The 14,553-nt window shown below is 44.2% G+C and overlaps 1 protein-coding gene across 2 annotated transcripts in view; it reads left to right on the forward strand.

Moving 5' to 3' along the window:
• The window catches only part of neur (E3 ubiquitin-protein ligase neur), a 75,138-nt gene that overhangs the window by 35,620 nt on the left and 24,965 nt on the right, over window positions 1-14,553 (forward strand). Inside the window, exon 1 of one of the 2 annotated variants that reach the window (XM_019046594.2) lies at window positions 3,879-4,187. The exons of the other annotated variant lie outside the window; for it this stretch is intronic. Within the exon in view, the coding sequence (XP_018902139.1) occupies window positions 4,049-4,187 (139 nt within the window). The 5' untranslated portion in view covers window positions 3,879-4,048. Of the gene's footprint in view, window positions 1-3,878; window positions 4,188-14,553 lie in introns of those variants that run through there. 2 annotated transcript variants of the gene reach the window in all.

The raw sequence follows: 14,553 nt of genomic DNA on the forward strand, positions 1-14,553 counted from the left end.
GCGCCAAGGACTTCTCCTTCTCATCTCAAGTCTTCGTTATCATTTATCTCTCTAAGTCGCGCCGTTCTAGGTCAAATTGCGTGTTTGGTTTCTCTCGTAACTCGACTTACTGAGGGTGCTGTCTCTTGTATCACTATGAGACGACAAAATTAGAAATTACCATACTCTCAGGAAATGAGAGATTTTTTCGCCTTTTCTCGTTTGTAATTTTTTTTTTACAAATCCAATTTTTTTTATTCCTACATTTTAAAAAATTGCAAATTTTTGCCGCCCCTTAGATTTGCCGCCATGGGCCGCGGCCCATGTGGCCACCCCCTTAATCCGGCCCTGCATTTTTAAGAGTCACAAGTGAAAGAAACAAAGGAGAGTAAGTTCATAACTAATAATTGGACGTATTTATGCTAAAAGGAACTATGTCACACGCAATCCCTATGCACATAGTTCCTTTTAGCATAAATACGTCAAATTTATGGGATATTGTGAGGAAGGCTGATGAGAAAAATGTAGAAGCTTGACAAGCCGGTGTGAAAATCAAGGAAGCCTGGAAAGCTCTAGATACCTCTGCTCTTTCAGTAATATATGTATATCGTCGTTTCTCTCGCAAGAGAACGTACACTGGAAAAAAAACACATTGGATCTAGAGTCCAGACTCCTAAAAACATCGACAAGAAAAAATATTATTGATTCAATAGGAGTTTTGCTTAAATCAAGAACCAAGCCTCATGATTTGAGCGGTTTTGATTTCCGCAAAAATCTGATTGAATAAGAGTATTTTTTCTTGTCAATGTTTTCAAGAGTCTGGATTCTAGATCCAATGTGTTTTTTCCCCAATGTAACTACATTTCTGTGTTGCCAAATTTCCTCTTGCAGGATAGTGCATTCCTACGTTGAAAATCTTGGGTATTTCTTACTGAAAATTTTACTGATTTTTCCTCCGATCTCACGCAAAAATCAGAAAAATTTCGGACAGGAATTGCCCTGACACATTCGTGTAAAAAATCGAATTGTTTGATCCAATGTTGCAACTGTCCCGTAAACTGATGTCTGCTGGTCTTCCAGACGGACCAGAAAATCCGAGAATATCGTTAACCGTTTGGATACCGCGTTTAGCAGAAAGGAACCAAGCCGCATCACCTATTGCCAAGACTAGGCAATTTAAAGTCTTACAAGAGAACATTTGTGCAGATTTCCTCAAACATTTTATGAAATTTGCTTCGCACTATGCAGAAAATTCACTGAAATGTTCACTAAAATCCGTCCAACCTTTTTCATGCAAACCATTAAATTGCACAGTTAAAGTTAGAAATAGCTGATGTGGCTTGGTTCCTTTCCGTTTTTTATCGCGGTCCATTTGGATGACATTTTGCAATAAGAAGGAACCGCACTATTTCTGGCCCATTTTAGAAACAACATACATGCCATTAGTTTCCCTATGCAGATATGTGCTTTTATAGGAGAGCCAGAGATAGTGGTTCCTTTTTGAAAAATGTAATCCATTTTTCGTGGCGGTCTTCTCAAAGTCCCGAATTTTGTAATCCATTTGTCGTGTCAGTGTTCTCAAAGTCCCGTAATTTTCGCAAAATTGGCGAAGAAAGACCTTGCTAAGTTGCCGCGCTCTATTTCTGAATTATGCGGCGATTTTGTCCGAACAATTTCGTCAAGCTCGGGCAGTAATTTTAGTATTTAAAGTTAGGTCCTCAAAATTCTGACACGTGCAGAAAGCTCTGTACAGAGGCTGTTCGGTAATCTCGATTGTCTTTTTGAGTCGAGTGGGCGCCTCGCTTGAGGGTTGGCGATTAGATTGTTCCAATTTGAATGACAACGCGACCGGCGGTTGTGCATATATTATGTATATCTTATATCAATTATATTATGTAATGGCCGCAGACAGTTCTAAAGCTAACACTCAAAGTTGAGAAACAAAGAACTGCCAACGACACTGCCCGAAGGAGTTCGTAACACTTTAAAAAGTTCTCGAGTCAATCTAAATTTTCGTTCGAATTTTTAAGTTCTTGAAGATCTTCTGATTTTGGGAAATTGACTAAATGTAGGTACAGTAGACTCTGGATTATCCGGATCGATTTTGCAACCACGTAACCACGTACGCATTCCGATAAGTGAGCGGATCCGCGGAGAAGCGGTCGCAAGGCATATTGGCGCCCGCAAGGCTGAAGGAATACTTCACGCATTGCGCCAAACAGTGAGGTCGGCGTGGAACGCATTAGCGCCTACTAGATTGCATAAATACTTCTCGCATTACGCCAAATGCAGTGCAGTCGGTTAGTTAGCCTAAAACGCACATTAGCGGCTACAAGACTGCATGAATACTTCACGCATTGCGCGCTTTAATCGTTGTATTGTACTTTATCGTTGTCGGCTACCATTCACTATCACCATTGAGTCGTTCAGTTTGGCGTTAACCTTTTAAATTCGTGTTGGTATGTACATGATGTATACATAGTAAGAATACTGTGGTGTTGGTTGGTGGTGTTTGTGTGTACTATATTCCGGATTTCTTTGTCATCCGGATCGGGCCCGGCACCAATTAATCCGGATAATCCAGAGTCTACTGTACTCGAAAGTCCATAATTTGGAAAACTGCAGCTGAATTGTTGAAATTTGACAGACGTCATCCCTAGTTTTTTGGAGTTTTTCTGAAGCAATGTTTTCTTGCTGAACACCTGGAATTTTCTTAAAACGCAGTTGACCCCAAATTTCACTGCGACACCTAGCCCCCAAAGTCCCCAATCATCCCAAAGCTCTTCAGGAAGTAAGCACTCCCTCCTTTTCTCTTGCAAAACCCCTCGTCGCCACCCTTTCACTGGGCGTCCCCGACGTCTCCTCCCAGGAGGAATACAATCAAGCATCTTCTATGGCAACTTTTCGTCCGTCATCTCGTTAACTTGACCATACAAAACAAGCTGTTCGGTCATGGCGACAGATATCCCGAAGGTGGTATTTCCTGAAAAATAAAATCCTGAAATTTCACGTGAAATATGCCATGTTTCAGATTTTATGAAAGATATTGAATAATACCGGTTCCTTTCATGTTTCGAAAATGTAAAAATTGTGAATGTCTTCTATTTATGCGTGCTTGAGTGCGGATTGCATACTCTAACCCCTGAAAAATATAAAGTATTTCACAGCTTTGTGACATTTCATGAAATGTTTCACTGAAATCTCCAATCTTTCATTTCTTTCTCACGTTTCATGCCACCCTGCACTACATTGGATCTAGAGTCCAGACTCTTGAAAACATTGACAAGAAAAAGGACTCTTGATTCAATCAGATTTAAGCTTAAATCAAAAGGAAATCCGCTCAAATTAAGAGGCTTGGTTCTTGATTTAAGCTGAAGTCTGATTGAATCAAGAGTATTTTTTCTTGTCGATGTTTTTAAGAGTCTGGACTTTAGATCCAATGTGTTTTTTTTCCAGTGTGGATATCCCTACGTTTCTTCCAAAATTTTTGAAAATGTTCTGTAGATCTTGGTTCCCACGCAAATCTGTGTTCCTTGAATTCTCCCGAGCCGCAAAGACACATTCAACTAGATCTCACTACCCCTCTGTATTTTTTTTCCACCCCTGAGACAGCAGCCCTCCCCGACCTCGACGTTTCAATCCGCTGTCGAACCTATCGAAACCTATCGGAATCGGGACCGTAAGGCGTCCGTAAGGTAAGGACGAAGGTGTAATTGGCGTAGCACAGCCCACGGCACAGCTGTTCGAAGGTAAGAAGGCAGGCAAGGCAGATGCCCGCACTACGCCGGGTGTTCAGCAATGCTCTTTTATACCCCCCTCGCTCCCCTTACTCATCTTCCGGTTGATAGCCACCCCTCCCCTCTACCCTGCCGACCCGGGTTCCCCAAGCGTGGGCCGGCCGCTCCGGTATCATTCGAGATAGCGCTCTCCTCGCGGTCGGACCTGTGTCGTTTCGTTTTCGGTGTCGTGCTCTCGCGTTATCAGTGTCGCCGTGTGTCCGCGATGGCTTCCCTCTGAAGTGTGTTTCGTTGGTTGTCGCGTTTGTTTCGAGTGTTTCTGCGGCCTTTTAATGGGTGTCTCCAAGAAGGATACGTATGTGGACTATGTGGATACGTCGAGCCCCGTGACCTGCCAGTGCGTCGACTTCCTGGCCCCCCTCAAGTCCAAGATGCGAGGACTCAAGAAGATCAAACGCCGGATAGGGCTAGGTATGTTCACATGGATTTTTAGCCGCCCCCGTAAATTGCGATCGGGATTCAGGGATGTTTCGGTTAACAGAAATGCGAAATATCGTGAGGGTTGAAGTGATCATGAGGTGAGGTAGGAACCAAGTCGCGTCTAGATCGAATCGAGAAAAAGAGGTCTGCCCCTGAGATTGTAAGATTTTCTTTTTCTTTGAAAGGTTAAAATCTTTCAAACATGCCTGAATTTGAGTTTTCGTAAAATGAGTACCTTCGAAGTGCCCGGCTTTCAATGAACGATTTTTAAGCCCACAGAAAGTTGTTAGGAGGAGGCCGACGGCCGAACTTGCATTTTCAAAAATGGATTTCTGAACTTTATTTTATTTTATCGTACAGAACTTCGATTTTTTTACAGAATTTTTCTCATCTAGTTCACTCACATTTTTTTTTTTTTTCGTTTTTTGCATGTTCACGCAGGAAGTCTCAATAGCTGCACTTTTTCTGAGTGTTTTCTTCCTTTTAAAAACAGCATTTTTTCAATTCCCCACTACCATGCCAAGAAAAAGCCATATGAAATCCGGTGTTGCCAAACGACCGATAAAATATTTACTTTCGAAGAAAACCGCGAATTTCTCTCCTCGAAATTTTCAGACACTTCAGCTTGAAATCCTCGCAATCCTTCGCAAAATAATCATCAGTTTCCCTAGAAGTTCAGTTCTTAATCGAGGGAAGTTTGGCGATATGTGAAGGCTCTTACTCTTACAGCGCTCTTCCTCAGCAGGGAAGAAGTAGTAGAGGGGAGGAGGGTCGTATCGATCCCGCCACTGCCCTTCGCAACTCCAGCCTCGGACATTGACCGAGAGTCATCAACCCTAATTTTAAAAAAAACACGTAATAACAAGCCAACAATTTACTCGTTACATGTCAATGTTTGCGGAGAGGGGGGTGAGTGTCGCGAAGGCTCAAGGAGTGTAATGCACTTTAACCTCGAAAGCCATCATGAAAGCCACCCTCTATAATGTCCTCGACGGGCGCATCGATTAATTTTGTACGAAGCAATGCAACTGTTCATTTTTCGCGCTCGTTGTGAATTTCAACGAGGGGAGGCCGAGTCCCCAGGTCCCTGGACGCATTAAAGGCTTTAATGAAACCGCGCCTCGAAGAGGATTTTAGTTTTTATGCGCGGCGACGCACAGTGGCTCGAGTCGATTAGAAGAGGTCGGACATGAAATTTTTGACGTTTATGTCGTCACAATTTGAATATCAAGGGGTGGTTATAGGAGGAACGTTCACGAGGAAACCAATGGACTCACTTTTAGAACCTCAAAGTTTTGTATAAACGGAGTTATAAGCGTTTAAAGTTTTGTCCGACCTCTCCTACTGACTCGATCCACTGTGAGACGGGGCGGAGGGGAAAGAATTTCTAAGTCGGGACTATTCATACCGCTTTTATGAGCTTTTCGCGTTATCTTTGTCTGTCTCGCTAATGTCCCAGTTTTCCGCGGAGAAATTGTAGACATTTGAATCTGAATTGTTTCCGTCTGCGATGTCGTGGAAAGACGCGACAGCAAATCGATGTCCAGAAGTGCGAAACGGCGTATCTACATTCGCGATGTTTCAAAATTTACGTTGTTTTATGATGCTAGAAGAAAAGGCAGCTTTATAGCTTGAGCTTTATTCCTCTGCATAAACTTTGCATCTGGACCCGTGCGATGTTTTATTTTATTTTTATTGTAAAAATTCACGATTTTCAAACAACGTTTCGCCATGATGGAAAGTTTTGTTCGAATTACTTTGTCACCCTCTATCTTCAAAATTTGATTTTGTTTACTTTTTTTACGTCGTATGGGCAAATTACCATCCCCCATCTTGATACCCAATGAAAAGAGTCAACTCCTGGAGCGTTAGGCAATACCGATACAGATCTCAAAACCCGAAGGCGAATCTCCCATGACAACGGGAAGCTCCGCTTGGCCTCGGATCATTTCTTCATGCTGGATGCTTTTCAAAGAAAGCAGCTCGGCAAGAATGGGCCTTTGATTTAAGTCGATAGGAGGCCTTTGTCTCGCCAACCGCATCTGGATACTGCGGTGTGAGATGTGACCGCAGCTGTCAGTGAGACATCGCGACCCCTCCGATTCTGCCCTCGCTGCAACCACCAAGGCCCCGAGCACTTTCTTCCCTCGCAACAGCCCCTTCCCGATCCTAGCCTTATAAACCACGTAACTCCCGTGACAATTCAGCGTAGATTCGCGGTTTTTGCCCGTAGAGTACTCTCCGCCACAGGTAAGGCGGTTTTAGGAAGCTCCCAGCTCCCTGTCTTACCCGCGCCTGAAAAACCGCGTAAGTCCGTGAACAATCCAGCGGAGATTCGTGGTTTTTGCCCCTAGAGTACTCTTCGCCCCAGGTAAGGCGCGGTTTTAGGAAGCGGAACCCATATCGATCGGGAACCCGGAAAGGTTGAGAAAAATAAGTCGTCGGGACTCGGAAGGTCCCAAGTTTATCAGGAAGGAACCGTGCCTTTGTGATAACATCTACCTGTCTATCGAAATCAAAGGTGTGCTGGAGTTGTTTTTTAAAATTCACGGCGAAAAAGTCGGTTCCTTCTGTTAAAATCCGTCGAAATACGGTCGCGCACAATGCAGGGGATCTTGGTACGGATTCGCACAATTATTTACCGTGTTTCGCGTATACCTGCGCTGGTTTGTTGGTGTGCGACCCCTGACGGACCTTAAACCTTAAACCTTAAAAAAGGTTTTCTTTTCCATGGATCTTATCCGGGAGTCAGGTCAGGATTTTTCCGGTTCTTTTCAGTGATGATTATGGGTTTACCTGGACTGTCGTCGATTGTCGTGCACGGAGGCCCAGGTGCCAATTTTCGGGGGTAATTTTGTTTTTCATGCCTGAGCACACCTGCAGTGACCGCTGGCCGGTTCGTGTACTTCGTGGCAAGCGTGGAGATAGGAGATTGCGGCGGATGGATGAGGCTTATCGCAGTTGCGGTGGAGTCTCGTAGTTATCAAGGCTCAAGTTTGAGCCGTAATCAGAACGGCTCATTTCAACCGCGATTTTAAATCTGAGATGGTCAAGTCCAAGTTAGCCAGCGAGCCTCAATGATATGCGACGTTGTTAAGTCTGTATTAATTTTCTCTGTAACTCTGGAGCACCAACGTAAAGTTGTGAAAAGCTCTGTTCCGCGATTGAGGAGTTCTTTGGAACAAGGGCGTGTAAGAATTTCTATGCTACTTTGTATACAATGGGCCTGTTGCAAACTTTTGCTAGAGCAAAACTAAGAGTTGTTTCCTGCAGATAATGCCTCAAAAATCACGATGAGCGCATCGGCAAAGTCTGAAATTCACTCATAACTTCACAATCTGCGTAAGAAATTTGCGGTTTTTTGAGCTTCCCGCTTCGAAAACGATACTACGGTACAGGTGAACATTTTGTTAGAGGAGTCGTTCGATTGGCGGCAATACTCATCATGGCCGACGCCAGTCCGCCAAAACACGTGTGATGGGACGAGATAACACCTGAACAGGATTAAACCATTTAACAATCGGCGTGTTTACGTTCATATTTTCCTCGCCCGCCTTAATTGACCTTGAACTCTCCTCGAATTACGCGAGGAACTGCGCAAGCGTCGGCCATGATGAATATTGCCGACGATGGAGCGACTCCTCTAACAAAATGTTCGCCTGTGCAGTAGTATCGTTTTTGAAGCGGGAAGCTCAAAATAACGCAAATTTCTTACGCAGATTGTGAAGTTATGAGTGCATTTCAGACTTTGCCGATGCGCTCATCGTGATTTTTGAGGCATTATCTATAGGAAACAACTCTTCATTCTGCTCTAGCAAAAGTTTGCAACAGGCCCATTTGCAACGAACCAAGTTACGCGTACACTTAATTATTTTCACAGAAAAATAAATCAAAATTGTAATATTTTTTCAGAAAAAAAAATCCTAGCAGGACTTTCAAACTGTTCAATTGGAAAAGATGCACTAAGTTGCACAATTTCAGCAGCATTGCAAGTCTTATACGCCCTTGTTCCTCAGAACTCCTCAATTTTAACGAACTTTTCCTTAATTTTTGCTAATTCCATAGTTTTTCACATGAGTTAAACTATACGCAACCTGAAAAGCGCGGAAAATTCATTTTTTCGAGCTTGATTCTGTCGGAAATAATTTCGAAAAGTAGGAGAAATAATCAAGCTTTTACAGTCCTGTGGGAGTATCATCCCGTCCCCCTAAACCCGACCTTTACTTCCCTACTGGATGCAAAAAAGGGCATTTCTTGGTTACAGTGTCGCAAAAACTCAACCTAGGTTTCATTCATTATAATTAAAGCAAATGCATGTAACCTTTTGTAACTTTACCTGAATATTCTTAGTGATTTTAGAGTGCTGAAAATGTAAAATTTCAGATAGTTCATCGAATAGTTTCCTCTTCAAAATAACAAATAGTACTGGAGATCCTAAAACACCGAAACCAAGAAATGCCCTTTCTGCACTGGAAAAAAAAACACATTGGATCTAGAGTCTAGACTCTTAAAAACTTCGACAAGAAAAAAAACTCTTGATTCAATCAGATTTAAGCTTAAATCAAGAACCAAGCCTCTTAATTAGAGCGGATTTCCTTTTGATTTAAGCTTAAATCTGATTGAATCAAGAATCCTTTTTCTTGTCAATTTTTTCAAGAGTCTGGACTCTAGATCCAATGTGTTTTTTTTTTTTCCCAGTGTGCACCCATCGCCTCAAATGCCAGCGAAGCCTCGCTTCACGCGACAACACTGCCAGAGTCAGTTTTTTACCGCACTGTTTTTACAGTATTTCATTTCACCTCTAATTTAGCAGGAATGAAGGCCCCGTGGGTCTTTGTTTTCCTGGATCCCGTCATTCGCCCGGTTTCGTGTTGAAATGTCGTAAATCAACGCGACGGAACCGCGCGATGACGGCTCCGTATTGTTCTGAAACTTGTCCGGCGAAGGACCAAAAGCGCGTCAACCTGTGACCGCTCCGGTTCTCTCGGACCCTTTGTCTTCACGCAGGGCTGTCATCGCGTCTCCCGGAGGAGGTCTTGTTCGGTGCGATGCTAGTCATGGCCCGAAATTCCTGGGGCCGCTCTCCCACGCATTTTCAGTCCATACGACTGGAAGAGAGAAAGGGGGGGATGAGAGGTGTTTCTCCTTATTGGATTACTTCGCCCACCTCTTTCGAGAAATCCGGAGAATTTTTATTCCGGATGATTTACGGTCATGGTCTTCGCTCCTCGGAAGTCGGGGGCGCCTACTGGGACCGGATGATCTGTTAATTCGGTGTTGTGCGGTCAATGATCATCCCGCCGCGCCGCACAGTTGGTAAGGTCTATTAGAGAGCTCGGAAACTTAAACTGCAAATTTTGATGTTAATTTTGGCCCATGGTTTATTTACAGGGGTGCCTCCAGAGGAAAATCTCAGGAAGAAACCAGTGGAGCCACTTTTTAAACCTCAAAGTTTTGTATGAACAAAGTTATAAGCTTCCAAAGTTTCCAGATTTTAGCCGACTTCTCTCATCGATTCGATCCACTTCGCGACATCAGAAGGAAGAACTCCATAACTCCCGCTCTATATTTAAATTTTTTTTTTCGATCGAAGTTTCTGTTCCAAGTAAAGCATAGGAAGTCATTATAGCAAATACTATTTCATGATAGAAACTTATACTGTACGTAGAACGAAAGACAAAAGCGATCGGACTTTTTGTGGCAAATCTGGGATGGAGTTACGGAGGTTTCACTGAAAATGGCAGCGTGGCTAATTTTTCTTTGCGATAAATTGTCTCAAAAATGGGCGATAAATAATGGCTGTATTCTACTTATATTGCAGAATATAGCCAAATTGACCGTGATCAGTAAACGCATTCCATAGATACAGCGTGTTCCATCCGCGCGAATCTTAGCATTGTCTTCCCTCCGAAAGAACCAGTTCCGACAAAATGTCTCGTTTCTCGTTAATCTCGCAATCAGTACTCCTCCGCTTTCAAAACATCTAATTACTCGACCGAAGAGCTCTTAAGAAGAAAGCGCCAGCACGACGACGAGAAGTAATGAGAAAGGCGGTATGTTTACCGAGGATTTCAATTACTCCGAAGAATGCTGGTCGCGAAAAAAGACGAGAACCGGTTGAGTGCTGGATTCCGGGCTCATCTGACATCGGTCGGGCACTTGCTACCTGCGCGCGGTGGAGGTGGAGGAGCAGGTATTTTTTATCGGTGAGACGCGGGAGGACCCTGGTTTTTCGGGAGCAACCGTGGGAACCCGATGGCTAATTAGTGCGCTAAGAGAAGCCGCCTAACAACACACTGCTTGTTCCATCTCTTGGAAACCGGACCCGGACTACAAGTGTCTTTTGTCTTTGCTTTCCGAGTTAGAGCCGAGAGATTCGGCCGTGCCGAAAGAACTCCTCGCTCGGCTCAAAGAGTGAGGAGGATTTTTTTGATTATTTTCGAAGAATGAAGTATGGTTCTTGCGATCTGTAGGATTTTCGATCGGACTATGTGCTTTTCCGAGACTCATACAGACTCATATTATTCAATTTTCCAGGAGAAAACCTGCACAATTTTCGTCGAACAATATTGTCTGATTTTTGTATGCGATCAGAAGAAAAATTGGTGGAATTTCAGTCAGAAATTCTCGAAATTTTCCTGGATATTATGCAGTTTGATCGGAAAACTCTGGGCAACATCGAAATGTTGCCACGTTCTCTCTCGAGCGAGACTATGAAATGATGGTTCCTTCTCGCAACATGTAGTCCAACTTTGATAGAGTTCATCAGGAAGAAACCGACCCACAATAAGTTGAAACTGAGAAAAAGAGGTTTGAAGTTTTACTCTTGCATAAGGCCCAATGTGAAAAATAAACTTTACACCCCCCCTCCCTCTCCCACAGAGATTTTCACAAATCTCTTCTCACAATTTTTTTTTGTTTTTAGACTCACAGTTTTTGGCAGGATACAATTTACGACCAGCGAAACTCAAAAACACATTCTCAACTCATTTTTTTCAGAAATGTGGGTTAGTTTCTTTCTGATCAATTTGGTCCGATTGTCTCTGGTTTCTGGTCGTAATCCTGTCTGGTAGGGTGGGATCAAGAATCGTCGACACAAGTCGATCAAAAAATGAAAGCACAATTCAATCGTCATTGATTCGATCAACATTGATTCGTTCGAAAATTTCAATTTAAAATCCTCGAAGAAAAACCATTTTTACGTCGACATCGTTTTGTTTGACGTCGGTTCACTCGACACAGTTCTGTAGTCCATCCGGAGAGCCCAATTTTAAGCCTACGAGCGACGTCGCAATTATCTTTTTTCGTCAGCGTAAAAGGCACCGGAAACCTCATCGGTTTCCGAACCGCGGTCGCCGCGGGCTCGCGGGGTGTGAATTGCTCAACGCCGGCACGCGAACCGAACGCCCCGCCGCGGCCCGAAGCTCGACTCCAACAGGTGGTCGAGCTTTGGCATCCGGTTCATCGACAACTCCGGAGGTTCTCTATTAATCCGATTTTAATGCAGCGGCGCATGCCGTCGCCCTGCGTCGCCCCCTCGAGGACCCGGCCACGCCCTCCCTTATTCCGAAGGAGCTCCTTTTTTATTTCGTCGAGCCACCCCTCTTCCTTCCGAGCCCCGGTGAGAGGTGAATGGTGAATGGTAACCGGAGCAGACCGGACACGCGCGCCCCGGCGTTGCCGCCGTTCGCATCCGGAATCCCACACGCTAAATAAACACCTCGTCTAAGGTGATTAGGCCGGTTGTTTGAACTGAGTGGCCACGGGGTGGAGGAGTAGATGACTTAAAAGTGTGGGAAAAATTGCGTGCATACATGTATGTTGAAAATTTTTCAGATATCATTTTGCCCCCAGAAAATCCCGAGTGACGTCAATGAAGAGAAAATTCCGCTTCGTGAGAGTATAGACTAAACCGCCGTGCTAAGAAAGAATGTCGTATGAACATTCGAGAGTTGCTAAAATTCCTTCGATAAGAAGTTCGTTCTTATAGAAAGTTATGTAAATTTTTCCTTAGAAATTTTCAGGAACCTTAGGTGTAAACGCCGACGAAATTGCCTGAAAAATTGGAAGAAAAATATTCATAAGATCATCAAAGGATTCGTCTTTATCCAAAGAAATCAGGTAACGCGAGGCGAATTTTGAGTCTTGAGGGAATTTTGAAAAATTATGGGTTTTTTTCTGCTCAATGCAAAAATGTTGGCAAATTGTATATTTTTCCGAGAAATTATTGGACATTTTGCCATCAAATCGGACGTAGCATCGTCCCTTCGACGTGAGGGCGTATCTCGATTCCCACGCGAGCCCTGTCGTCCCCAGAACTTTATATTTTCCAAGGCCCGTGCGGAAAAATAGATACGCCTTTACGTAAGAGGAGCGACGATTTTGCTTTGAAGCAAAGGAACCGCTATTTCTGGCTCATTTTAGAATCAACACATTTATGCTATCGGTTTCCCTATGCAGGAAGGTGCTTTTACGAATGAGTCAAAGATAGTGGAAAATGTAATCCAACTGAAGTATCGTCCTTTGACACCCCTAGCGGTAGACGTCCAAATCCAGCATGTGTTTACCTTCATGTTTTATTGAACTCCGGGTCTCAGCGTTCGAAGTACCTCGAACAAACCGTAATATTTTTCCGCAGTCTACAAGATCCAGATCAAGCTACCGGTCGCGAAAAAGAATCACTCGCGTTCAATCCGCCGGAAGGACGAAAAAAGCAGGGATGTCAGCGCGTGACGTCACCCACTCGTGGGCATTTCCGCTGGCGGCGCAGCGTATGCACTCGTCTTTTCGGCAACGCAGCGGTTTCGGGGCCCCGCGACCGGACACAGCTGCGCGGCAAGGAGAGGAAGCGGCAAGCGCCTATATCCGCTCCTCCGTCTTACCCCCCGCGCTCCCCGCCCCCGGAACTTCCGGGCCCCCTCTCGCCTATCGGTACCTCCGCGTGGTGTGTGTACCCACTCAAAGGGGCTCGTGTTTTAAATGCACTTTTTTTATTTTCGTCCCCTCCTGCCCCCTCTCGCCGCGAGGGATTCTAATCTGGCTGTGCGCGCGCGCCTGCGCATAGTAATGCCGAAATTTGTTTTAGGAAACTCGTGGTTCTATAAATACAAGCCAGTCTGAAAGTGTGGATACCCTCGTGTTAAGTTTTGAAAGGTTGGATTTATTACTGGAATAGAGGGTTCTTGGGTCCGGAGTCCGGACTCCTGAAAAAATTGGGCTAGAAAAAATTCTCTTGATTCAATCGAATTTTTGCTGGAATCAGAAGGAAATTCTATTAAATTTAGTGGCTTGGCTCTCGATTCAACAAAAAATCCGATTGCTTAAAGAGTGTTTTTTCTTGCCTAATTTTTCAAGAGTCTGGTCTCTGGATTCAAGAGATATTTTCCTCAGAGATAAAGATTGTTCTCGAGTGTATTCTTCAAAACAGAAAGGAAGTAAAAAGAGGTCAAAAGCAGCTCTTATTGATCGAAAAATACACTCAAAATTGTAAATCTCTAAAAAACAGCCGTTCAGAGGGTTTATAGACTCTCATTGTCAGATCTCCCCGTATATGGTTTCTTCTTCAGAACAGAATAGTAGTGAAAAGTACCTCTTATTGATCGAAAAATACTCTCAAATTTGTGAATCTCTTAAAAGCAGCCGTTCAGGGGGTCCAGACTTTTGAATCACTCTATAGATTGTTTCTTCTTTGGAACAGAGAGTGGTCAAAAGTAGCTCTTAATTGTTCCAAAAACGCACACAAAATTGTTAATCTATCAAAAGTACCTCTTATCGATCGAAAAACACTCTCAAATTTGTAAATGTCTCAAGTGCAGCCGTTCAGGGGGTCCTGACTTCTGAATCACTCTGTAGATAGTTTCTTCTTCGGAACAGAAAGTGGTCAAAAGTAGCTCTTAACTGTTCCAAAAACGCACTCAAAATTGTAAATCTATCAAGTGCGGCTGATCAGAAGTAAACGTGGGATCTAGATTTTTAGATCACCCTGTATACGGTTCCTAACGGAGTTATGCGGTTGTTGCCGAACGCGGCGGCTCGACGTCCGCTCGCGTCGCGTGTTCCGTTCGGGCGTCGTTAAGAATCTCGTCCAGATGTCTGGTTGCCTGTTGGAGTTAGGTGACTTTGAACAAGATATGCGCGTTGTTTGCCTACACGCTGTCGGATTATTTCGAGTGTGGGTGGCTCGGGTTCGAGACGGACCGGTCCGCCTCCTCCGTCGCGCCGCCACCTTCCGGCCAGACGGTCGCGGTCGTCGGGCGTTGGACGTAGAAAGTGGACGCGGTACTCTTGTCGGCGGCACCGATGTCGGATTGCTGATAGCAGGTTGATCGCACTGCAACTCGTCGAAATTTTATCGGAA

The sequence above is a fragment of the Bemisia tabaci genome, chromosome 8 (genome assembly GCF_918797505.1).
Source record: "Bemisia tabaci chromosome 8, PGI_BMITA_v3".
In the NCBI taxonomy this organism is placed as follows: domain Eukaryota; kingdom Metazoa; phylum Arthropoda; class Insecta; order Hemiptera; family Aleyrodidae; genus Bemisia; species Bemisia tabaci.